This window comes from Chelon labrosus, assembly GCF_963514085.1.
Source record: "Chelon labrosus genome assembly, chromosome: 18".
Classification (NCBI taxonomy): Eukaryota; Metazoa; Chordata; class Actinopteri; order Mugiliformes; family Mugilidae; genus Chelon; species Chelon labrosus.
This window is the reverse complement of record NC_140351.1, coordinates 14166967-14191173: the sequence shown is the minus strand read 5'-3', so window position 1 is coordinate 14191173 and position 24207 is coordinate 14166967. Positions and strand designations below refer to the sequence as shown.

The 24207-nt window shown below is 42.4% G+C and overlaps 1 protein-coding gene across 8 annotated transcripts in view; it reads left to right on the top strand.

The window, feature by feature from the left end:
• abi1a (abl-interactor 1a) overlaps positions 1 to 24207 on the top strand; it is a 46856-nt gene that overhangs the window by 19198 nt on the left and 3451 nt on the right. For 3 of the 8 annotated variants that reach the window (XM_084566301.1, XM_084566303.1, XM_084566306.1), the window contains exons 3-9: positions 8007 to 8183; positions 12480 to 12494; positions 13115 to 13218; positions 13681 to 13830; positions 18372 to 18472; positions 19793 to 19963; positions 22338 to 22619. In XM_084566301.1, the coding sequence (XP_084422427.1) occupies positions 8007 to 8183; positions 12480 to 12494; positions 13115 to 13218; positions 13681 to 13830; positions 18372 to 18472; positions 19793 to 19963; positions 22338 to 22619 (1000 nt within the window). Of the gene's footprint in view, positions 1 to 8006; positions 8184 to 12479; positions 12495 to 13114; positions 13219 to 13680; positions 13831 to 18371; positions 18485 to 19792; positions 19964 to 22244; positions 22620 to 24207 lie in introns of all 8 variants that reach the window. The other 5 variants (XM_084566308.1, XM_084566302.1, XM_084566304.1 and 2 more) reach the window with 5 other exon arrangements.

Genomic DNA, 24207 nt, shown 5'->3' with positions numbered 1-24207 from the left:
CTGTACAATATAACACATAGTCCAGTTTTAGATATCTAAATAAGTGCTGTAGCTGCTCAGATATATTTATTTTGAGCAGGTGTCTCAGAAAGAGGCTTAGAGTTGGAAACCGTTATTAAATAAGTACTGGCATAAACGGCCAACTGTGACATTGCATCAGTGTGGCACAAACCACAAAGACTACAACAAACGGCCAGCTGGTGCATACTACACCTCCATCAGGGTGAGTAAGTCTCCATGCCAGCAAGTGGCAGTAGCCTGTATTCGTCATTTAAAAGGGGAAACTGAAAGAGCTGCTATTAGTTGGGATTCTAGGAAGCTTGGAAGAGCTTCAAACCAACCACCGTATGAGACTGCTGCTGTCACATGCTTCCCGCGGCGTTAGATGTGTAATGTGCGGACAGTCATAACTTTATCCTGCATGGACAGAGGTTAAAGGGGAAGTGGGTGGTGATGCGACATGACTGGCGACTGAGTTTGTGCAGTGAATCAGCTGCTCCAGTGCTTCGTGGTGACTTCCTCTGCTGCTTTTCCTTTTCCACCACTGCAGAGCGCCATCATCATTACCAGCGCATTCTTTCCCACCTAACAACCCTCTGCAGCTCCATCTAATCATCACACCCCTGTCCTGCAGTTCCTCCCCGTCTAAGCCTAATGTAGGGGAATTACTTGACAGCTTCGTATAAACAAAACTGATTAGGAAATACCTTTTCCTTCACAGAACACTTTGTCGTTAAGATTCGGCTTTAGGTGTTTGTTATCTCAGTTGTATTTGGTTGTAAGTCTAAGCATGAGAGGGGCTTACTCTCAGCTGGTATGTAAACTTCAGGACTCAGACAGAATGCTGCTCTGGCTGCAACCCAAGGTGAGATTGGCAAAAGTCAACCGAGGTGTTTCCATATGTGCTGTGTTAGCAAACAAAGCATCGACCTTGGCAAGCCGTCATGACTCTTTTTAATGGGGTGTGCTGCGAGAGTGGGAGAGACTGTATCTCCAAGCTTTCACACTTGTCCAGTCCTCGCAACCTCCGCTTCTGGCTCTATCATACCACACATGGGTTGTTAGATGTATCTGGTTTTTGAGGGATGTCAAAGAAGAGGCTGCCAAACTGAGAACTCCCCACGGCGCAGTCGACCTCATAGTTTGGCTCAGGGTGTGCATAGAAGCTCAGACGTGCTCTGTGTTGCAGCGAAGAGCCTTTGGACAACTGTTTGACTCCGCAGATGACGAGCTTCAGATGTGCTGGATGTAATCACGCTGAGAAAGAGACCAGACAAGGAAGCACTTTCTCTGCTTCCACAGCCGTTTTGGCTCAGTGCAGAGCTGGGAGTGTTGGATAACATAGCTGCTGCAGATGAGGCTGGACGCAGTGAGAACCAGAGGACAGAAGGGTTAGCCTGGAGGCAGGAGCAGGCATGTGACCAGAAGTTTACTAGTTCAAATCTAGGACAAAGTGCCGGAGAGCAGTGGTTCCTAAAGGGATTTGCCCACAATCACAAGATCAACTGAAAGAGTCATGAGATAACTGACAACAAAGGAGGAAATAAACGTCTCTTAAGCGAAACATCAAATTACAGCATTCCCTGTTACTTTTTTTTGCTAATCTTTGCTTTGTCTTTGAAATACTGGTTAGTTTTCAATTATTCAACCTCTGGACAGTTAAAATGTAGGAGATAGTATCATTTGAAATGTCGTAGTTTCCTTGTTAACATGATAGCTGATTAATTTGTGTAACAGAAGTAGTACTTCTTTTCTACAAACCTTTGTTCTTTCACAAACTACATTTATTCATGATTTTGGCAGAGAGTTTATTGGGATCAATACTTTCTAATAAACATGAAGGGTGTGCCAAACAGACCAGAGATCAGAGGAAACCGATAACCTGTACAAAAAACCTAAAGGTAAAACCTAGTGAAACTATTAGCTTATTAGCTTTCCAGTCAGTATATTTCACAACTATAAAGCATCTTGCCACTAACAAACCATTTGGTTTTAGCACTACCATCTGTGCGATGCTCTGCTGAACTAAACCCAATTTTTAAATTATCGTATGTGTCTTTATCTCTAACTGTGTCTAACTTACACGTCAACATCCGTGATAGGCCAATATCAGCAACTTGATTGGCCCAGTCATCTATATATCAGTAGCAGTCCAGTAAAAACAACAAGTTTGCCATTTTATAAGGATTTATATGACTTCAATCTTATCTAAATTGAGGGCATCCGTACGAGAATGTTTTTAAATCATATAAATTAAAAGCACTCAGGTTCGATACTTAGCCCTATTAATATGAACCAGTCTGAGAAGCTATCCAGGAATCTTTGGTTATGTTCACAGTTTATCACAAATAACACGGCAAGCAGGCATTTCTTCAATGTGTACGTTCAAAATCCAAAAGGTTTTGAAGCCGCTGCCGTTAATAATGACTCCTAAAGGATCAGCATTGGTTAGTCCCTTCTAGAAATTCAAGCCCTTTAATTGCGACTCTCCTCTTCTTCCTTCTGTTGAACAGTCAGAACTCAGTGCAGCCAAAGGGAGGCATGCCAGCATCTCTACAAAGATGAGCCTCTGTGGCCACAGGCTCTTGTTTCTTCCGTGTCCACATTTCGCAGAAGCAACATTAAGTTATTTCAGGAAATACAGGAAAAGATGATAGCAGGAGCAGACTAGGCAGGTTGAGAGAAAGTGGGCGCAGCAGAAAAGGTCCTCTTGAGGACTCCTAGCACTTCATCATAAAATAACGGCTGGAACACATTGAGCATTGCAAATTGTTCATATCCTCTCTCGGGGTGTACGTGGGTAATAGTGTGTGTGCAAGGCTTTACCAAGAAAGAGCCTTTGCGGTCGGTCAAATTTTCCTGGAAAAATAACAGCTAAAAGAAGAGATGTTCATGTCCTCATCACGCCGTCTTCACCTGTTAGCGCCTTTGACCATTGTGATAAATCCTCAATCCGCCCTAAGCCTGAAATTGCGGTTCAAATACGTTTAACAGACGTGTGCTGTAGAGTCATTATCTCATCGTAATCCCGCAGAACAAGAAGGATGTCCAAGTCCTGAACTGCTGTAAATTCATGCTTATCTTAGCTCTCAGCCAAAAACGTCCTTTATTCCGTCTTATTTCAAAATGATCTGTAATTCTGATTTATGATATTTCATGGCAGTAAAAATAGTTCTCATGTCCTTAGCCAGCAAACCATAGCAGTGCTACTCCGCGTGCATGTGCGCAGAGGAACAAGATCTAGAGATCTTGTTGCTAGTTTGCTGAAACATTTTTTTTTTTTAAATCTTATAATCATCTACAGTTGAACTCTGTCATTAACTATTGGCACATTTGTCTGGTCTGGCGAGCCTCGCGTACACATAGACACATCGGTATGCGGGGTGTGTTTGTCTAGTAGTAGGCTTTTCCCCCTGTTGTGTGTAAGCACCCAGCTCAACCCTCCTACGCCTACTGTACACATTGTGCACCCGTTCCTTTTTTTTTTTTTTTTTTGTATATTTGTCCGTGTGTTTGTGCGTAGCTGGCATTTTGCTGAGGATATCATCCCGCGGCCAGTCTGCCAAAGTGCTGAAAGGGCTCTTCTATCTCCAGCTTGCGCTGAAGTGAAACCGGCTGTCCCAATTTCATATCAAAGTCGACAGATGTTTTTTCTTCTTCTTCTTTCTCTTCAGTTGCTACTTACCTCACTCTCCAAAACAGTGTGTGTTTGTCTGTTGGGAAGTTGTCAGGTTACGTTTACGCAAGGCTCTGAAATTCCGGTCCCAGCCCCTTGATTGGCCGCGCCACTGGACTGAGGGATTTATGCCCCTTTGCTGATGTTGCGTGGACGCATTCTGTCAATGTGTGACCTGTTTCCCAAGTACTCCATCCATCCCCCCATGTCTGAGCATTGCACTTTCGCCTGGTAAAGAGAAGAAGATTTTAAGACTAGACAGTTAAGCGTTCCTAAAATCAGAGTCTTTCTGAGTAAAGAAATCATACCAATGGCGCACCACTTTCTGCAGAGGACTCATTTGTGGTGCAAAATAGGCAGCCCTAGCCCTTCTAGTTGGACCTGCAGGAGGTTCTGAAAGCTTGCACAATCTGTTTTAAATAAAATTCATAGATGCCTGGGAATGAGTTCATATGTCTCCCAAAGTCTTGACTCCAGAAAATAACCAGAGACAAGAATTATGGCCGTCACAGATGACAAGCTCAAAACCCCAGCAGGGAAAATGCTCGCCATGTGTCATGATTCACTAATATAAGAGAGAAGACTTAAGCGATGAGCTCTTTCCTCTCCCTGGATTAATTGTATCTCAAGTAAACTTCCCACCGAAAGTAAAGGGTTTCCTAACTTCAGAAAGTCTACTTCTTAGAAGCGTATGTTAGAAAAACAGAATATAGGATGACTCTGCCATCATCAGGGTCATCCTATATTCTGTGGCTTTTTCAGATTTACTAAGTCAACAAAACCAGGATTTCATGAAAATACAGTACAGTTTTTAAATTTACTTAATGTCTGCCAAAAAAATCCCTGATAGCAGGTCTTCAACCAAAGGACTAGACTCCTAGAGGATCAATTGGGACATTGACAAGCATCAGGGTTACTTGTCTGAGTTAACTAACCCAGCAGATATAAAGTAGTGCTGCTCAACATTTGCAGCACTGAAAACTACAACAGGCCAATAAACCCAGCGATCTTTAAGGAGCGAAAACAGTAAAAACTGTATATTGTCATATTGCCCACCTTTATGGCTAAGTATATTCCTTCCAGTGGCCAAATACAAGGGCAACAAATTGAAATTAATGAGCTTCACAAAAAAGTAGATTCAGTTTTGTCAGCTAGAGAAACTACGGCAGAAGACAGTCAGGCTACGTGACCAGCCGATACAGGAATACTGTGTCCCAGCATGACTTTCATAACCTACAAAAGTTCTCTTTTCCCAAGTTCTTGAGTCAGTATAGCTCAGTATAGCTCATTACTGAAATGCTTCTCCCCGTCAGATCAGAACGTTTGCACTTGGCAGAATATTTATATGCTATAAATTGCAGCTGTTAAGCAGAAGAATGTACCATCCCTGGCTGTTTTATACAATTATGTTATGCTTAAATTAAATTAAAGACTACAGTAGATTTTTGTGAGACGTTTTAAATATTACTCTCCGAACTGCCATGTTTGACAATGACATGTTTTTTTTATTGTGAGACACAGCGTCACGTCATTAGATTTCTGGGTGCTGAAGTTCAAACATTTAAAACAGCTGAGCCCGTGTCCCATTTTGGAGCTGCTAGCTTTCCAAGTGCAGCCTTAACCAAAAAGGCAACAACTGAGCTTGGAGAGAAATAAATAAATCGTAAATATTTAAGCACTTGTTGCTACTAACAACGCAACGAGAGATCTATCGTTGTGGCAAACGCTGTGCTGACTCACTCGTATCCCAAAATGGGAAAAACTCTCTGAAGTCTGGTTAAAATGCGTGGAGGACTGGCAGTGGTTCTGGTGTGCAACCTCGATCCTCAGAGGTGGGTGGCTCTTCTCTCTGTGTAGGAGGACTTGGATGCAAAAATTAAAGGAATAAAGAGAAATTAAATAAAAAAAGGAAGCAGAGGAAGAACTTGAAGTAAAGGAGGTGATGAGGGGAAAATGAAGACAGCAAGAAATGTGGGCACTTTCAATTCTAAAAGCCTGTTGCTGATGGATAAGCCAAACACCACAGCCAAAACTGCTCAGTGTTCTGGGAAAACAGCCGCAGGCCTTAAACATATGGGTGACAGTGGTTAAGAACACATGTGATTCACCCACCTTTCAGTTTGGCAAGATGTATTTAGAGTTAAGTCTCTTTCCACCCAACAGATGGACCACTGGGATCGAGTAAACACCTTTTAGTGCCAGTCGGAAAGCCAGTGAGAAGCCTCATGGGATGAGACTGGCTATTAAGTAGCCATTGCTCAGACTGAAGTTCCCCACTGGGCCAGGCGAAGTGGGTCCAAGCTAGAATGTGCAATTCTTCTCATTCTTCTCATTTTTGTCGGATACTTTTAATATTCTTTGGACTCCAGTCAGTGGATTAGCAATGCGCTCTCGACAGGGTGCAGGCCCTCGCTGTGCGGAAGTTTGCTAAAGTAGGTGGTTTCAGATTCACCCCCCTGTTAACAATTGTGTAACATCAGCCTGTGCTTCTAGAGCAGAGGCTATTTTTCTCGGCATACAGGAAGGACATGAACTTACACCATGCTGCCTTCTCACTTCCTCCCCATTGACAGCTGCGATGATGTTTGCCCACCTCCTACTCTCTGATAAGGGGACAGTTCTCTTGTTTAGAAATAGCTTCTTCCTGTGGTTCCCATGCCTCTGACCTCCACTGCTTCTTTATAATCAATAGAAAGGTCAGCGTGTTGCGATAAAGAAGTTAATGCTTTGTTTTGGAAGTGAAACCGGTCTTGATTAATTGAGGCTGTGCCTCCACTTCCTGGATTTATCTGTCTGGGTCCATCATAGTCAACCACTGAACCCAATCTCTTTCCCTTCAAATGCAAGCGAGATACACTGATTTGATTTTGGCCCAGTTGTTTCCAGACGATCGCGATATATGACGACTTGGAATTTGCATATTATCGGCGAGCTGTCCGTGGAGTTGAGCTCCACTAAGATTAAGCATTTGTGGTTTGTTCTGGGAAGAGTTTGCCACTTTGCTTCTTTTTTTTCTAAATTAAGAGCCTCTGGTGCTCTGGCAGCCGAGCTCAGGTTAAAAAAGATAACTGCAGTCAACTCTCTGTCATCTCTCTTAATTCAAACAGACACAGCAGAGCACTGGAACAGAACGGATGTTTCCCCTTTGTATGGGAAGTCTCCGTGGGAGCAATTATGTATGAGCAACTTTCCCTGTTATGAAATATTGATTCCCCTTTTTTTTCTGTCATTTCCAACAATCCACTATCTTATACCCTCACTCGTCCTGCAAGATTCTGCTTTGCATCATTCTTAATAGATACTGGAGTTCATTGTCAGCTCTCAGGAAAATGTCTCATTACTGTCGCAGTTTAAACATAGGTTTGATATTGTCCAGAGATGTCAGCTCGGCTTTGCTGTTCTGGACTACATGCAAGCCAACCAGAGTGTTTTTTGATTCCCTCGACTCTGGGATGAGTGATGCTTGAAGTCGGCCGTACAGTGAAGCAGTGTAGAATAAAGCGTCAGAGCTCAGTCCAGCTCCACATCACTGTGGCATGAAAGGAATCCTCTGTTGGCGCTGGTCGGCGACTTCTCCCCCCCCCCCCCCCCCCCCCTTTGAGAGACCATCGTTTTACTGGTCTGCCCTCAGCAGACATTGCAGCCTTTCATCTGTCAGAGGAAGGGCAGCTGCTCCTGGGCCCCTTTTGGCTTGATGGGAGATGTTGTGATTGAAGCAGTTGTTGGTAACGTTTTGTGATTAACATCGTCGTGCAGAGAAGAAAACATCTGTGTCCGCCAAAATTTGTAATTCTTATGTTATCCGCACCTTGATACCTTGTGTGCACAAAGTATGTATGAACAACTTTGAAGCCAGCCTTATGAAGAAGACTGGGACTGGATGATTGATAAAACAATAGTACAATTTCAAGAAAATCGTCTTGGTCCACGGAAGCATAAATAATGCATTTGTCCCATGCATAGGAAATGAAATAATTATGTCCTTTTTATATCTTGATTTGGGGAAACTAAACTGATTCCCACCATTCATTCATGAACCAGAAATGTTCAGATACACATGCTTCCGTCGTTATTACATGCGGGGCCTGGTTCGTACCGCAATCGATTTTACTATGTGTGCACCGGCTGTTGTAAAAGGATTAAGACCCCAGTGATGAAAAGCACAACCTCATGATTTAATTAAACCTTCACAGGCTGCTGTTTGACGAGTTCATTCGATCCCAGGGGTTCCTGTTGCACTGCACATCTATGTTGTTGTTTTGTTTTGTTTTTTTCCCACTGGGACATCAATCACATCCCCCCTCTTCTGTCCTCACTGTGTCATTTACAGACGGTGGACATCCATAAAGAGAAGGTTGCCAGGCGGGAGATCGGGATCCTGACCACGAACAAGAACACGGCTAGGACTCATAAGATCATAGCGCCGGCCAATATGGAGCGGCCAGTCAGGTACATCAGGAAGCCCATTGACTACAATGTACTGGACGATGTCGGCCATGGTGTTAAGGTGAGCAGTTTTTGTTTCTTCCTAATTTTAAGCCTCTGTTTTAGATTTGCTCCCTGATAAAATGTGTCTACAGTTTCTATCGGCTCTGTGCTTCCACTCTCTTGTCCTACATCCACTTTTCCCTCCCTTCCCCCCCGCTTTCTTGCATTTTTGCCAGAGGTATTCCTTCTCTTCCCTCTCTGACTTGGACTCTTTTTTTTTCTCACTCACACTCCATCTCTTGTGCTTTCTCTTTCATCTTCAGAAAGCACCCCTTCTGACCCTGCAGGAATATGTTTCAGTGTGGGTTGGTGGGAACTGGTTGGGGGTGGAGATGAACTAAAAGTGCGATTACATCATAAAGCTTTCAAAAAACAGTGTGTTGTGAAAATGACGATCAGAGACAAATTCTTGAGAAGTTTTTACAAGCACTTAGGCCCTCATAACCTTGTTCTTCACTCGATTCTGCTATTTTAACATCACTCCAGTCTAAAAGATGGGAGCTTTTTGATGTGATAAACTCTTCCAAGTAGAAAACTAGCATCCTCTCTGCCATTAGGGCTCGCTTTAGGGGTCACCGGGTCGTCCCGGCAGTGGCATAATTTCCTGACGGCTGCCGGCGTTTTTTGCCTTCTCCATCCTCCCTCTTGTGCATCCCTTACCCCATCAATCAGCCAATCAATTGCAGCTGTCACATAGATCGGATTAGAGGCCCACCATTACCGTCTCGTAGTGTTACTGGCATTGATAAGACAGGATAAAAGCCATTATGCCACTCCCAATTTACCGTGCAGGGAACTGCATTGAGTCCTTCAGTAATTTTTAATGGGATGTGAGACATTTTATTTGGGTGTTTCCCACCAGCATGACCATATTCACACCAATTATCAGACATATAACATTCCTAAAAAAATTCTTATTAAAGCAAGAGTTTTTGGAAATTGTGAGAGCAAAATTGAGAAAAACAATGCAATTCTCATGTCAGGTGGTTGTTTATTTAGCCTAGCATAAATACTAAAAGCTAATTGTCTTCATGGTTGCTAAAAATGGTACTCATAAATGCAAAAAAATTTTATTTTAAAGTTTAATTTCAGCACTAGTTAAGCAAGCCACTGACAAACATGCATATTTGTGAGTTTTAGAGATACTATAAGGCAGATTTAACAACACTGGGCAGCTAGCTGTTTCTCCTTGCTTCCAGTCTTTAAGCTAAGCTAACGCTTGGCTTTAAAGCACTGTAGTTGATACAAATATCGAACTACAAATATCGAACTACAAACAAGAAGACAATTAATTAAAGATAAAAAAAATATTTATTGAATGATCAGATTGTATATCTTGGGATTTATTAAACTTGTAGATGTTTAGCTTCTTCCAGTGCTTATGCTAAGCTAAGTCTTAGCTCTACAGCACATTAAATGATACACAGACATCTACAGTGGATTTTATTTTAGTAGATTGTTAAACTGTTTTAAATATACATGTATACTCTGAGATTAAGGAGTTAGCTGTGTGTAAGAGGTATGTATTAAACCATGAAAACCATTAAAAAAAATTATTTGATTTACATACATGCAGTGAATATACCATTGAATGTACTTTTTCATCTAGATTCATCTAGTCACATTTTCTCCTGATTAAATTTAATATGAAATATGAAAAGGACACTGAAGTGAGATTGTTGAGTCAGCTGCTGTTTCCAATATCAAGAATGTCTATATAATCTAATAACAGTCTGGAGATTCAGGGCAAAAAGTACACTGAGCTTCATTTTATTCATCCATGCTGTTAGACCAAACACAAGCTCCAAATTAGGATAGTGCTGCAGCTTTTCACAATAAATTCAAATTACTGAAACCATCGTGCTTCATGGCTGCTTTGAGAGTGTTTGATGTGTCTATTTTAAGATCATTACGTATTACACTGGGCCTAATCTCAGTGGATTTTCTCTCTTAAATGTCTTTATAAATGCAGCATTCGGTGAGGGATCGTGACGTTGAACACACGCTTGTTTCTGCGGCAGTCCTACATCCCTCACCTCCTCTCATCTATGCATGTCACAGCTCCACGAACCGATCAATATCCAACGTCAATACTCCATATTAATTCATATAGTATTCTGTGATGGCCGCTGTCAGATGCCTGGCTTGTATGGAATGTCTATAGCCATGGTTTACTTACTGACCAGGATCAATACTTTAATGGGATTTTAAATCATCTCTATTGGCTCCGGTTTTCTGTGAAACTCGCGGCGACTGCCTGAGGGGTTTGCACTGGCCTAAATGTTAAATTGTTTTTATAACCTTATACAAAGTTTGTAGAGTTAAACGCCTGTTTAACACAAAGAAAAACGAGATGCAGTGCTCACACTCTCGCACAGATGAGGACGTTCCTGCATCTCGAGGCATTCTGACCATGACTTGAACATTTTCAGCGTTAATACGAAAGATGAGATTTATTCTTCCAGTCAGCTGATGCTTAATCTAGTCAACGGGGCTTTCAGGAATCCTGACATGATGATGTCAGGTATTTGAAGTTACATCTTACTCATCTGATATCCTGCTTTGTGTCAGTTAGGAGTTTACAAGATTACTAAAGGGAGGTTTTTACAATGAAGGCTTTTTGAGAAATTCCTTGGTATGCAATTGGAAGATGCTGATGCTCTCTAATCAAGCCAACACAGAAGCCAAATGACCACTTGGGTGGTCTCCAAATATGAGTCAGCCATCATTTAATATATGTTTAAAAGCGGGGTGTGAATTTTTCTGTAATCAGAAAGGTTATGCATAATTTGGGGTGTGGCTGCCGTCTTGGGTTCCCAGCTGCCTGCTTTGGCATTGCCAGACCGTCTCAGCTCCACTCAGTCTTCCAACACTTTGACGTTTTTAAAGTTAACCGGGAGTTAGGTGGGGCCAGGAACCGCCCAGCAAGAGTGACCTTCAGTGAGCTTAAAAATAGTTCTTAAGAAATACTTGCTCATGGCTCATGTCATGGCTGACGTCAAAGAGGGCCTGTCCATCTTTGTATACAGCCAATGGGATACTCTTTCATGTTCCATGATCCATATTACATATTTATAACTTGTCCATTGTTAAACAGACAATGTTTTAGAGGCATTTTTTAGTTGACAATCCATGTTTAGGGGCAACATTCACAACAAAAGCCACCCTAGTTTCATCAACTTTTATTTTAAAGCAACAGCAGTTGTATGGAAGTGCATGGAAAAACAGCTAATAGAGTGTAAGGCCTATAAGTAAGGCTGCGGTCTATCTCTGATGACTACACTCACCTCAGGAAGTGTTTTTTTTCCTACCTTCATACTTCACTTTACAGCTCTGACAGACTGCAGCCCGGTGGAGTTTTTCCCCTAGCTCGACATGCTAGATAGATGGACTTGATAATAACTTTAATCTGAACCTGTCTGTCCATAATTCATCTATGATGCCACTAAAGCATTTCCACACTGGCCGTCTGTTTTCTACAGCAGAACAGGCATACAGCATTTGCCAGGGAGATAAGGCAAGGCACTTGTAGGCCTTGGCATTTCCAGCATGACCTAGATTGTAAATTGAATCTCGTCTAGCCCTGATAACCAAGGGACACTAAAATGTGAACGTCAAATTTTACCATCCACAGCTGCACTGAAGGTGTTTCCTGCTTTTAAAGAGGCAATCGGCTCTTCACACTGACCTGTGCCATGAATTTGCTTTTGGTTTCATTCTTGTTCTCCTGTGGTCTTGTGATGCTGCAATGCTTTCTGCAAAGGCCACTGGGGATGCTGCATTATAGATGAGCCATTTGACTCTGTAGTTGTCAAACTAAAGATCAACCCCGCTGCTATAGTGGCTCTGTATTCTGTTTGAGATCAGCCCACACAAGTATGAGGGTGATGTTAACAAAGTTAATGGTAATCTGAAGTTATTTTATAGATAATTTTATGACATACAAAGGTAAATTCGTCATTCCCAGACACACTGTTAGGATGAAAGCTGTTTCCTGTGCACAATAGCTCTGCCATCGGATATCTTTGCAGAGATTTCTTTCCAGTACGACTCTGGCTCTGGGTGTGGTACTGCTAAGTCTGAGTAAAGAGGGCAACAGTCGGGAGCCACAGTGTTTTCCTCTGGCAGCATGACTTGTAACTGCTGGCCTTCCCAGGTCTTGCTAAATGTTTACGCAGTGTAATATCTCTTGCTCCGTTGTACTTTGACTTCCACTTATCTGTTTAGATCTGGCCATTTTGACATGCCCTATTTCTGTCTCTCTCTCTCTCTCTCTCTCTCTCTTTTGTTTTTTTTCCCCTTCGCTCACACTAAGTGGTTAAAAGCCAAGGTAAGTCTGGCTTGTCACATGACCCATTTTGCTATGATATATTATTGATAGATTTGTTCGACTCCCTTTCAAAGCAAACTCCTCTACATGTAATTATTGTTGTTCCCATATTATTTCCCATTAACTGACCTGTAGTCCCTGTAGAGAAGGACATGTAGCCTTAAGCTTTGTAACACCCTCCCTGTCTGTTTACCAACTGTTTACATGTTGTCATATATTGTTCGTGTTGTGTAGTTGTCCCTAAATGTTCTGCAGTAATGCGTATAGGCTTCCCAGACAGCTCACACACTGTGTATCTCCAATAAAAACATGAACACTGTACTTATATCCTGTAATTTGATAAAAAGATAAAACCGGGACTTATATGTTTTGCAAGAATCCTCATTGAAAAACCCACGGGTTTCTAACCTCCAATTAGCAGCAAATACCCAGTAACCAAGCTGGAATGGGATTAGGTAACTGACTAAAATATGTACATCTACATATGTTTCCAAAGAGCTGAAATCTGGGCAGCTTGTAACGTTTGATATTTTTTTATCATGAGTAGTAATCACCCACTGTGACTGAAGTTAACTGTCTATGAAATAAGCATCTTTGGGTTTTTTTTTGTCCAACCACAGCAACATGGAAACAATCAGTCTATCAGAGGCGGAACACTATCGAGGACCAATCCACCGACACAGAAGCCGCCCAGTCCTCCGATGTCGGGGCGTGGCACACTTGGGTAAGATTTCCATTTTAGTCACCATGAAAGGAAGAGTAATCCTGTAATTATCAAACACTAAATAAGAAAACAATCTTCTTGTGGTGGGGAAAGTACTTGAAAATGCCTAGGGACGTTAGTTAACTAAAGTTTGGTGGTGATTGTTTTATCTTTTTTGGTTTTGGCAGTAGAAATGAAAAACTGATGTAAGTGAAACTAGAGAAAAGGGATCCAGAAAAGAGAAAAGTCTGAGCTTTCATCTGTTAGTGTGTCCTCCACTGATGCACAGCAGCAGTCACCTAAACAGAAGTCACGTCCAGCCCGTAGTGCACAGCATCAAGCTGGGTAAACTGATAGGATTTACAACACTCCAATGAACACTCCCTCACAGTTCTGATAGTGAGATTTACTCTGAATTATGGTAATTCTTGTCCTTGATGCATTGCTATTTGGTTTTCATTTTCCAATTTTGGGCTGCTGCAGACGCAACACGCCCTACAAGACCCTGGAGCCAGTGAAGCCGCCCACAGTGCCCAACGACTACATGACGAGCCCCGCCCGGATAGGCAGCCAACATGGCCAACATAGCCCCGGACGCACGGCGTCGCTCAACCAGAGGCCACGCACACACAGGTAGATATGACCTGTAAATAAAAGAAGCAGCGTAGGTTTGCAACAAGATTAAAGCAACCATGCACCAGAAGGTAGTTACTCTTAACGACTACGAATGAAAAGAAATAACATTTATAACAATGTTAAATGACTGTACTAGGTTAAACAGTTTTAAGTCGTTTTTAAGTACTCTGAATTTCTAATAGACAAACTGTCAGAACAAACTGATAAAAATGACCTATCAAGCAGATTGCAATGTGTGCAGGCAGTACGTATCACTTCTAGTTTTCTAGATTAACTAAGGAACACCCAAGGGTGTGCCCCATGGATCATTACTAGGGCCACTCCTATTCATCTTTCATTTGAACAGTGTTGATCAAAATGAAAACAAATTTCCAACTTTATGTAGAGGCAGGTAATATCATTCAATCATTATTAGGCTTCTGATATTGTTTGCCACTCTTGCCCCAGGCCAATACAATTAAGCTCTGCATATTATTTTTCATAAAGCAGTCATAGATTAAAGCCTCTAATATCTGCAATGGGAAGCAACAGCTTTTAATAGAAGACAGACAGACACTTGATTTTTATTCCTGCCTATTTTTAGATTGCTAGATGTGGAAATAGTGTTCAAACTACAAGTCTAAACTAAACACAACATACTGTATGTAGTTTCAATAATGTGTGAAAAGCATCTCTCCAAAAACACTGGTCGGGTATTTCTAATCTCTTCATTTAGTTGAGCAGCTTAGAGCACTTTCACACCTCATCCTCTCCTCTGCTGCACTAAATCCAGCATTTGTCTGACAAGGCTTGGAGGGCTTCTTACCGCGTCTGAATCATTCTGATATTAATATCTGTAAAAGCTTCTCATATAAAGTGCTGTTCCAAAAAAAAAAAAAAGTAAACTGCAGCTGAAAACCCTTGAACACCGCTGCTCTCAAGGATTGTTCCCCAGAAACGTCTGTGTAGAAAGCAGGAGGTGGTGCATTCGTCATATTTGAGTTATGAGTGATTGAAGTCGCCTCATTAGCTAAAAAGCCTGTAATGCTGACTGTGATCCTCATAAATATTGTATAACTTTTTTCTCACAACTTCCCTTTCATCGTCATGTATGTTTTGGCACAGCTGCTCGTTCAGAGTCATTTTTCACCGTGTTTTCTGTTCAAACTGAAGTCCTAGCAACACTTTAGAGGAAGTGGAGCGGCAACAAAACATATTTACATAGCTTTTGTCTACTCACCATCACTGATACTGATCTCTGGGTTAAAGCCGCCCCTGATGTCCCTTTAACACACTGATGCTGTCCTCAAGGCCAGCATCAGCTGATATTGCTGTGGCATCACTATTGGATTATACCAGCTTGAAGTCGGCTGTGCTTATTCAGCTCATCAGTCTTTGTCATCTTCAGGTCTAAATTCAATATAAGCATCTGTTTGCTGCAGGTTCCCTGCCAATATGGCATGTGAAAGATTACATTGCCACATGCAGGGATTATTGTTTCAAGAAAACACACTTATTGCAGTCACTGCAGAATCACCGTAATGAAAATTAGTTTTAAGGTTGGACTTCTGCTTCATTTATCCCAACTGAACACGATGCATTAATTAAAGATGGCTCTGTGGATGCAGGATGCACCAAAATCCATAATTTTACTTCCTTTGTGACCTTTACAAAAATTTGCAGTCAGAATACACAAGGTTTACTGCAATGGGCTCAGTAGGCTATTTCAGAAATAATTACTAAATCCAACTATCTCTACAACAACATTTAAACAAATTTTCCATTCTGACCGAGCCTCGTGAAATGGCTAGCAGAGTGTTATTTCAGGTGCATATATTTACATTTCCTGTTAAAACAAAGCTTAGTAGGCCATTCATCCACTCAAAAAGCCCACTTTGCTTTGTCAGCTACAATAGCCTGAGCAGGCGCCTCTAATACACATCTGAGGCGAGAGTCAAAACAGGAAGTGCTGCTAATGTAGTAGAAACATGGGGGAAGGGAAGGACTTGTCATTGGACGGGAAATTAGTATACGCCCCAAAGTGCAGAATGAGTCATCAAAAAATTCTAATCATTTACCAGTTCTGTTTAATTTGTGAACCAGATGTCACCCAAAAGGATCTGTGTGAAAGATTTTGCCTTCTGAAACTGTTGGATTTGAACTTTTTTCATACCCCTACTTTGGAGGAACAGCCTTGAGCTGTAATCTTGTTTCTTATTGGGTGAGATTGGTTCATTTTCTTCTATTTATGTGCTTCAGGCTATTTATGCACATCTAAATCCTCAACAGCAACTTTAATTTTTTTGCGAACAGGAAGCCTCCGATGTTTGCCACTCTAGAGTTTGCTCTGGGCCACTTTGGAAGTCTTTTTTTCCCCATCTACATTAAGTTATATCATACCACAGTGCCTAGGCAGCGCACGTTCATTTCCACAGGGAACACTCTCTTTTCATTGGCTCCAGCGTTTTTTGTCAGCTATGAACAAGTGAGCTGGAACTTTTTTTTTTTTTAAGCCTAGCTGTCTGTCACAGACGGCTGATTTATAAACAGTGTTCTGAGTTAAGTATAGGCTGAATGAACGAGGCAGGCAGGAAGGTGGAGCAGCAGATATGGAGCTGACTGCTTTTTATTTCAGATCGTTCTGAAACGAAGAAGAAGGGCGGGGAAAGCAAAAGCGGGGTTTAAGAGATAAATGGGTTAGCGAAGGAACGAGTAAGTTAGAGAGGGATTAGAATGGATGAAACCACAATACGCAGATAGGGGGTTGAAATATGGCGTTCACTTCACAAGAGGGATGACATGATATTGTTCCCCGCAGACACCGTCATCCTTCAGTGGGGTAACCCCTGCTGTTTGTGCCCGGAGAGCCCCAGGGCTCGACTGACATGGATCTGAGGGGAGGAGAGGGTAGAGGGGGATGATGGGAAAAGGGGATAAAGAGATATGGGGGAGGTGGGAGCTAGTCAGGGTTCAGTGGGATGGAAGGAATAACAGGAGATGGAGGGGTGGGGGGCGAATGGGGAATCACTTTACAGGCGATGAAGAGATGAGAGAAAGAGGTCGAGGGATGGCTAGGGGTGAGAGGTAGAGTGGATCAGTTGAAATGCAGAGATGAAAGAAGCAGAAAAAAAGGCGAGGTGGGACGAGGGGTTGGAGTAGAAAGGAGGATCAAGGCCAGCCTGAAAGAGAGAGAGAGAGGCGAGAGAGTGGGAGGGGGGGGATTTAGTTGGCCGGGCCATTGATCTACAAGCCCCGGGGTCAAACACAGGGTGAAACAGCGCTTACATATACAGGCCAGCACAGAGCTGACATACAAACTGCATTCACATGCCCTATATCCTGCCGGGCTAGTTCTGGGCAGTACCGACTGACAAAATCCAATACTGCCAGGAAGTTTAATATGATTCGTTTCACAATAGAAGCTGCTGTATGATATATGATGCTTTTGTAGAATAGGATGATCGAAATATCAGACAGTCCATCATCTACTCTGATAGAATGAGATTGATTAGAGGAGCAGCTAGAAGATAATGTCATTATTAATGACTGGATTATTTCTTGGGATTAGTAGATAACTTGTTCACTCCAAAAAGGTTCCTGAGCAGAAATCATGCCTGAAAATTACAAACCAGAGCTAAGCTATTGAATTCATGATGAAATTACATTTGTAAACTGGTATATTTACGTTTTTCAAAACTGCAGATATTTTGTTTTGCTCATTAAAGTTTTTACATTTATACATACAAAACTGTCCTATGCGAAAACCAATTCACACATGATGGTCCAATTTGACATCCGACACTTGAAGCAATAACCGCCACATGTGAACGTGGGTTTCCAGAAGATGGAAGAACTTGTGATGATTCAGTAAAATTGTCTTTTCATCAGCTAGCACTTCATTTATAAACGTGTGCTTGCTACATTGGCAGCACCTTTATCTGCGGCTACACTTTGGTGCATTGTACCTCGAATCCATGTTGAACTGTTGGTTGTACATTTGTTTCTTTCTTCCTGTTTGTTCATTCACTAAAAATACAGCATGAACAGTTAGATTAGATAGTTATTGATACATACAGTATCACGTTCAACCAAGCTAATATTAGCCTCTGATTCACCTGTATTCAGTAATGTGCCAAAGGTAAGGCATAATATTAGTGATTACAAACCACATTGTGGAATAATTAGTGTTTGTGGGCGAATAGAGGATCTGAAGATATTTACAGGTGGTGTGCATGCATGCATGCAAAAAATCAAATTCAACTACCCCCCTTAATCCTGGAACATTCAGTCTTATTCACATGGTCTGACTGATGACGAGCAAAAGCCTTCAGTAGGTTGACTCATGTCTTGCTCACTTGGGTGTGTCACATTGCAGCTCAATTCAGCTCTTCAGTAAAATTATTAATTAAAAGTAAATGTGAAGCTCGCAGCCTTACATTTCTAAATAGGACAAAAGCAGCGAAGTCCCCGTGTCTGCAGAATTACCTGCTGTGCCGTCGGAGCGGTTTGCCCTGAATAAAGCGATGTCCTCTTTCTCTTCCGTGCCTCTCCTCCCTCAGTGGAAGCAGCGGGGGCAGCAGCAGCAGGGAGAACAGCGGCAGCAGCGGGATCGGCATTCCCATCGCCGTGCCTACGCCCTCCATCCCCAACTCTGGGCCAGGTGAGCTCGACAGTGACATTGTCTTTCAGTAAGCTGTTAGCACATGCCAGTCAGTCCTTCTCCAAACTGCTGATGTGAAATAAAACGGTAAAACTAGTGAAAACAAATGCATTCTGATATGACATTCCTGCAGTAAATCTTAGCTTCGTGACGGTTATAGTATCCAACATTTGTTTCAAATTACTGAGAGAGCTGTTGATTCAACTTTTCATACTGGGGGCTGTGGTTTGTAGTACTACTGAACTGCACCGACACATGACAACACTTATTTTAGTCAGTGTGCTTGGCTAAATAACACTTTTGTATTTAATTCAATACTGTTTAATGGCACCATAAACTACATCCTCCAGAATTATCATACAGTTGAATTACCACACAAACTGGACATTAGAACAGCAATGGACCTTAGATTTAGTGCAGGACGTTATGCATTTGTTGCTTTGGCAATCTAGTGTATTTTAATCCTTTTCAGGGTGTTTCTTTCACCGCTGACAATAATAAAATCTATTCAAAGCCTCAGAAAATCGTATCAGCCTGACCTGAGTAAAATGAGATAGCACTCCTTAAACATTAACAGACAGTAATGCACATACCTGTGTGAGCCTCAGCCAGACTCTGCTCAGTACATAATACTACGTACCTTTTAGTCCCGAGCGCATATCTATGTCTAGTTATATAAAAAAATTAATTTAAAAGCAAAAATAAATCTAGTTTTAGAAATCTGGGGCAACAAACATCTGTATTCAAGTTGATTTCATGAAATCGTGCAGATATAAATGCATAAAAGTCATTGTTTGACAAGGTGTTAATGCGACGTGCTATTTGCCGATAGTGGTTCTACGCTCCACAAAGCCTATGTTTACCAGACAGGGATTATGGAGGTTCATTGTGTCTCTAAGCACAGCTGATTCCCTATCCTACTGTGTAAATAGGCCAAGCTGCGTGAGGCCTGCTGCTTTACTGTTAAACATTAAGGCCCACATAACACCATACCCAAGCTACACATAGCGTTGCGTTACGCCAGAAAAACACCACCGAGATGTTTAACTTTTGCAAATGTCTTCAGATGAGGAGGGAGCATTTCAGGTTTTATGCAGCAGCTGTTTTACCTCTCACAGCACAGGCTCTCAACTGGTCGCCATGGAAACACTCAATTCATACCACAAAGAAGTGCGCTCCGTCTTGTCAGAGTCGGAGCGCTCCTCCGGCCCCGAAGGGCCCTTGAGTTAACTGATATGGTGTTATGTAACAGAGTGCAGGACATAACGCTGCTTCCAGCTCCGACGTTAAACGCTCACTAATGTGAAATGCTCCTTTCAGTCCCACCCATGTTCGCTCCTCCGGGAGCCCCTCCGCCTCCCCCACCCCCTCCTCCACCTGGTCCTCCTGTGGCCGGGTTTGCCCCCCCGGCCCCTCCTCCTCCTCCTCCTCCTCCAGCTGCTCCTCCCATGGCCGGGCTCGCCCCCCCAGCACCACCACCGCCACCCATAGGTGAGATTCCTCGAACTCCAAGACCGCATCTGCCGCTTCTGCTGACCGGATGGTGGATCATCACGTCTCTTGTGATCTTCTCATGGTGGAGATTCACGATTAAGGGTGCTGCGGGTCTGTTTTTGCACACTGCAAGCAACAATTATTTTTTTAAATTAAAATAATGACTAGACATACACGGTATATAGATGCACAGAAAAAATAGCAGTAGAAGCTGCTGCACTCAGCATCATTGAGACATTTATCTTTAGTCCTTTAAATTATTATTCATTGAGTGAAATAACATTAAGAGGAAAAGGAAGAAAGGTAGAAGTCTAATTGGCTTTTCACAAGTGTTTGCCGTGGCCAACTTATCCCTTAGCCAATAAACTCGTTGACCTCAACACATCAGCCAAGCTGCCTTGGTTCAGCTCTCTAGTTGCTTGCAGTGTGAACAGACATTATGCTTCTGTTTGCAGATATGGAGTTTACGCACTGGCTTTTTTTTATAGTCACATTTATTCTAATCCTCAATGGTGGTGGTGGTAGTTCTTCATTTTTCACTGATGTTTTTTGCTCATAAAGAAGTCAAAGTCACGTAAGGCTCTGTAAAGTTCATTACTGCCAGTAAAATCTCTAAAAATTATCCTTTACATTTGAACTAGCTGCTGTGGATGTTATAAAAAAAATAAATAAAAAATGAATATCCAAAAAAATCTTCATTAATACGGAAGATCTTAACCTTTAAAACCCCAAAATTGGAGAAGAACCTCAGAGTGAGGTGTTTTACTGGCAGCGCTGTAGTCTATATATGCGTGACTTTGACACTTCATCACAGGTACAGCTTGTTTCCGTTTCATGTGATTCCATTTTGAGATGTGGTTGTGGTCAGAGCTGCATCAGGCCTCAGATTTTTTTTCCCCTCCAAATTAATATTAGCTGCAAAACACAAAGGACTTTATACACAGATATCTGACTATACCACGGCATATGGTCGACATTGCTGCTTTTCTACCAACAAGGAATGCGTATCACCAGACTTGTGGTTCACTTAACTGAAGTAACAGTAAAAGGAAACAGAGAAAATGTGCAAAATATACTTTTTTATTATTTTATCAGATTGGCAGTGATCTTTGAATATGTAATATATTACTCTAGTTAATGTGTAGGAAGTTCTGGTGGTGTTTTCTATGTCTTAACTTTGTCAGAGATAAAAGTCCTAAGTTCCCAGTTGCCATTAAGTGCAGCATATATCTTACATTAGCTAATAGCGTAGTAGCTAAAACATTAGTCGACCTAAGCATTTGAAGTTGCGACCACAGGTAGGAAGTACAGCAGTGAGCTACCACTTAATTTTGAAGCCAATTTCAAACATGATTTCAGGATAATGAACTCCCAAAGCGTTCAGACAGCCATTTAGATCCTGCAAATGTTCAGTATGGCCTGATGCAGCTTTAATTCACGCGAGGCGTCGACTCTGAATCGCTGAGTAAAGCTGGGTTTGATTTACAAGGCTGGATAAACATGCAGCTGTTTGATTCCTATCAACCACCGTGCACCTCTCGTATCTAATCGACTCCGGTAATCTTGATGATGGCGATCTCTTTAAATATGCACATTTTGTTTTCTGAACATCAGTACACTTGATCTTTCAGCTGCCGGGGACAATACGGAGGAGTTTGTTTGTGCTTGTGTTCCTCTGATTTTTTTTCTTCCTCTGGTTCCACCCATTCCTATCTGAGAGCACGGTCTCCTGAGAGACTGTATATTATCTAGAAATGTGAACAGGAAATGCTCAAGCAGAACAAAAAAAAAAGAAAAGAAAAGAAAACAACATTAGCCCCTCCTCCTTCTCTCTGTTTTGTCTGTCATATACTTTCACGCTACTACACTCTTTAAATATTTTATGGTGCGGTAATGATGCTGTTGTTTGAAGTGATGATTTGAAATGATACACGTGCACAATATCATGAAAATGACCTGCAGTTACTCAAAGGTGTACCAAAGCGCTGCTTTCGCTGCCCGGCCCGTTAAAGCCTGAAGGATGTGTCTGTTTTGTTGCTGCTGAATATTCCTCTCTGAATTTTTCTCTGCAGTTTTCCTTCGCTATTTTTCCAAACATGTGCGAGGTTTAATCAAACGACTTCACGGGACTCGTGAAATATGTGCATTTAACAACTTGTGTTGCCTCCCTGAGCTCATCTGCTTCCTCCGACTTTCATAAAGTGTGGGGTTCTAATCGGCGACTAAAATAAACCTTTACGGTGTTTCAAGTGATTCACGTTTTGCTCGGTCTCTCCCCCCTTTCTCATCATCCCGTCTCCTCTGTCTAACCTCCCTCCCTCCCTCTCTTCGCTCTTTCCTCTCTTCTCTCCCCGTCTTTGGGTGTTTCTAGCGGTGGCCCCTGGGCCTGGTCTGGGCCCCGCTCCAATGTCCCAGTTTGGAACCATCTCGCGGCAGATTTCGCGGCACAACCCCTCCAACTCCTCTATCTCTATGGTTTCGGCCACGGGCACCTACCGCCGGGCGCCGTCGGTCACTTCGCAGTTCTCCTTGCAACAGCAGCAACAACTGCAGCAGCAGCAGCAGCAGCAGCAACAGCAGCAACAACAGCAGCAGCAGCAGCAGCAGCAGCCTCATATTAATGGAGGCACTCCTGGTTATGGCCAGAACTCAAGTAAGGCGCTTCTGTCTCCAGCTCCAACCTGCTTTATAGATCCTGAACTGTCACTGCAGCACAAAGCCTCACATTTCTCTTAATCATGCACAGACACAAACTAAAAGAGCCCCTGTAGTCACAGCACAGTGTTTCATATCTAGAAGTGAGTCACTGCTTTTCTGAAGGTCAGGCTTGTATTCTTGTCAGAATCATTGACTTTTCTGTTAAGTCTGAGGATTTTTCTTTTTTCCTGGGAGATGTCTTTAGCATCGATGCGGAAGGCGTCGTCCTCGGATTCTCAGGCAGATAAAATGCAGACAGTCGATGTCGATTAACGGTGCACAAAAGCGTGCTCAAAGTTCACCTGTCAGCGTATTTCTGGTCGTCACGTGGGTTTGGTTTCCAAGTATTGATGAGCCATCAGCTAAATCGAACGGCAAACAAAACTAAGACAAAGGCGGCCGCATTCGTTGAGTTTTCTTGCAGACGTTTCTCCGCTCGCCCCAACTGGCCTCTTCATTTCTCAGTGCCTTGGTGGAGAGTTGAGGTGTTTGTTAGGTACATCTGTGGACGGCTCACACTTCAAAATCGCATGACTCGGCTCTGTTAATGACCAGATACCCGGGGAAATTGCTCAGACTAACCCGGGTGGTGTCCTGTTTATGCACAATGAGTGGTACTCCAGCAGCCAGAAACTCCAGACACATGATGTCAGCGGTGAAACATCAAGGAAACTCAGACAAGTAGCTGTCTTTGTTTTAGCTTTGTTGTGTCAGATCTAGCATGACCTAGATAATCTTCAGTTAAATCCATACCAAACCCATATCATGATCTCAGTATGCAGTTTAGAGTCAAGAAAAGTAGCGGGCGCGATTTTTGCAGTTTGAGATAGCAGGGAGTGGCCACACTGTATGGACTGCATGTACACCTAGCTTAGATCAGACCATAATGCAAGCCATACCACCTCCAGATGTGACAGATCACATACCGATCACTGTGCAGAGTGTTTCTTGCATTGCATGCGTTTTTCCAGCTGCAGATCAAATATTCATATATTCTTTGCAGGTGTAGATCACCCATGATTTGGGATTGATCAGATTATCTGGGAAAAGTAAAAAAAAAAAAAAAAAAATGTCGAGTAAGTCTCTGTAGATGCAGCTACAACAGATCCGAAGGGAGCTCCACAGCTTTCCTTGTGACTTGAGTTTAAGGGTGAGAGACATTCAGTGCTAACAGCGCCCTCTTCTGGCTGTTGGCGACACTTACTTTTTTTTTTTTAAGAGTAGGACCTGTCTGATTGACACAAATCAAACATAATCCTCTGTTTATCCTCTGGCCCCCGTGATCCCTAGATACCACGTGAAATCTCACGTGAAATTTTCATCACTGAACTTTTCACTCGGTGTTTGACGTGTTGCACTTAACTCCTTACACTAGACGAGCTCACAGTTTCTTGCGGTGTGTTTTGCGTGTCGTGTTTGCTTGGGTTTGCTCTGTCTCCTGCACATTCTTGGTGAACTGATGGGCTTTTTCTGTTTCTTTTTTTTTTTTCTTCTTTCTCTCCGTTGCTCACTTTCTTTTTCTGCCTTCCCCTTTTTCTTTTTTC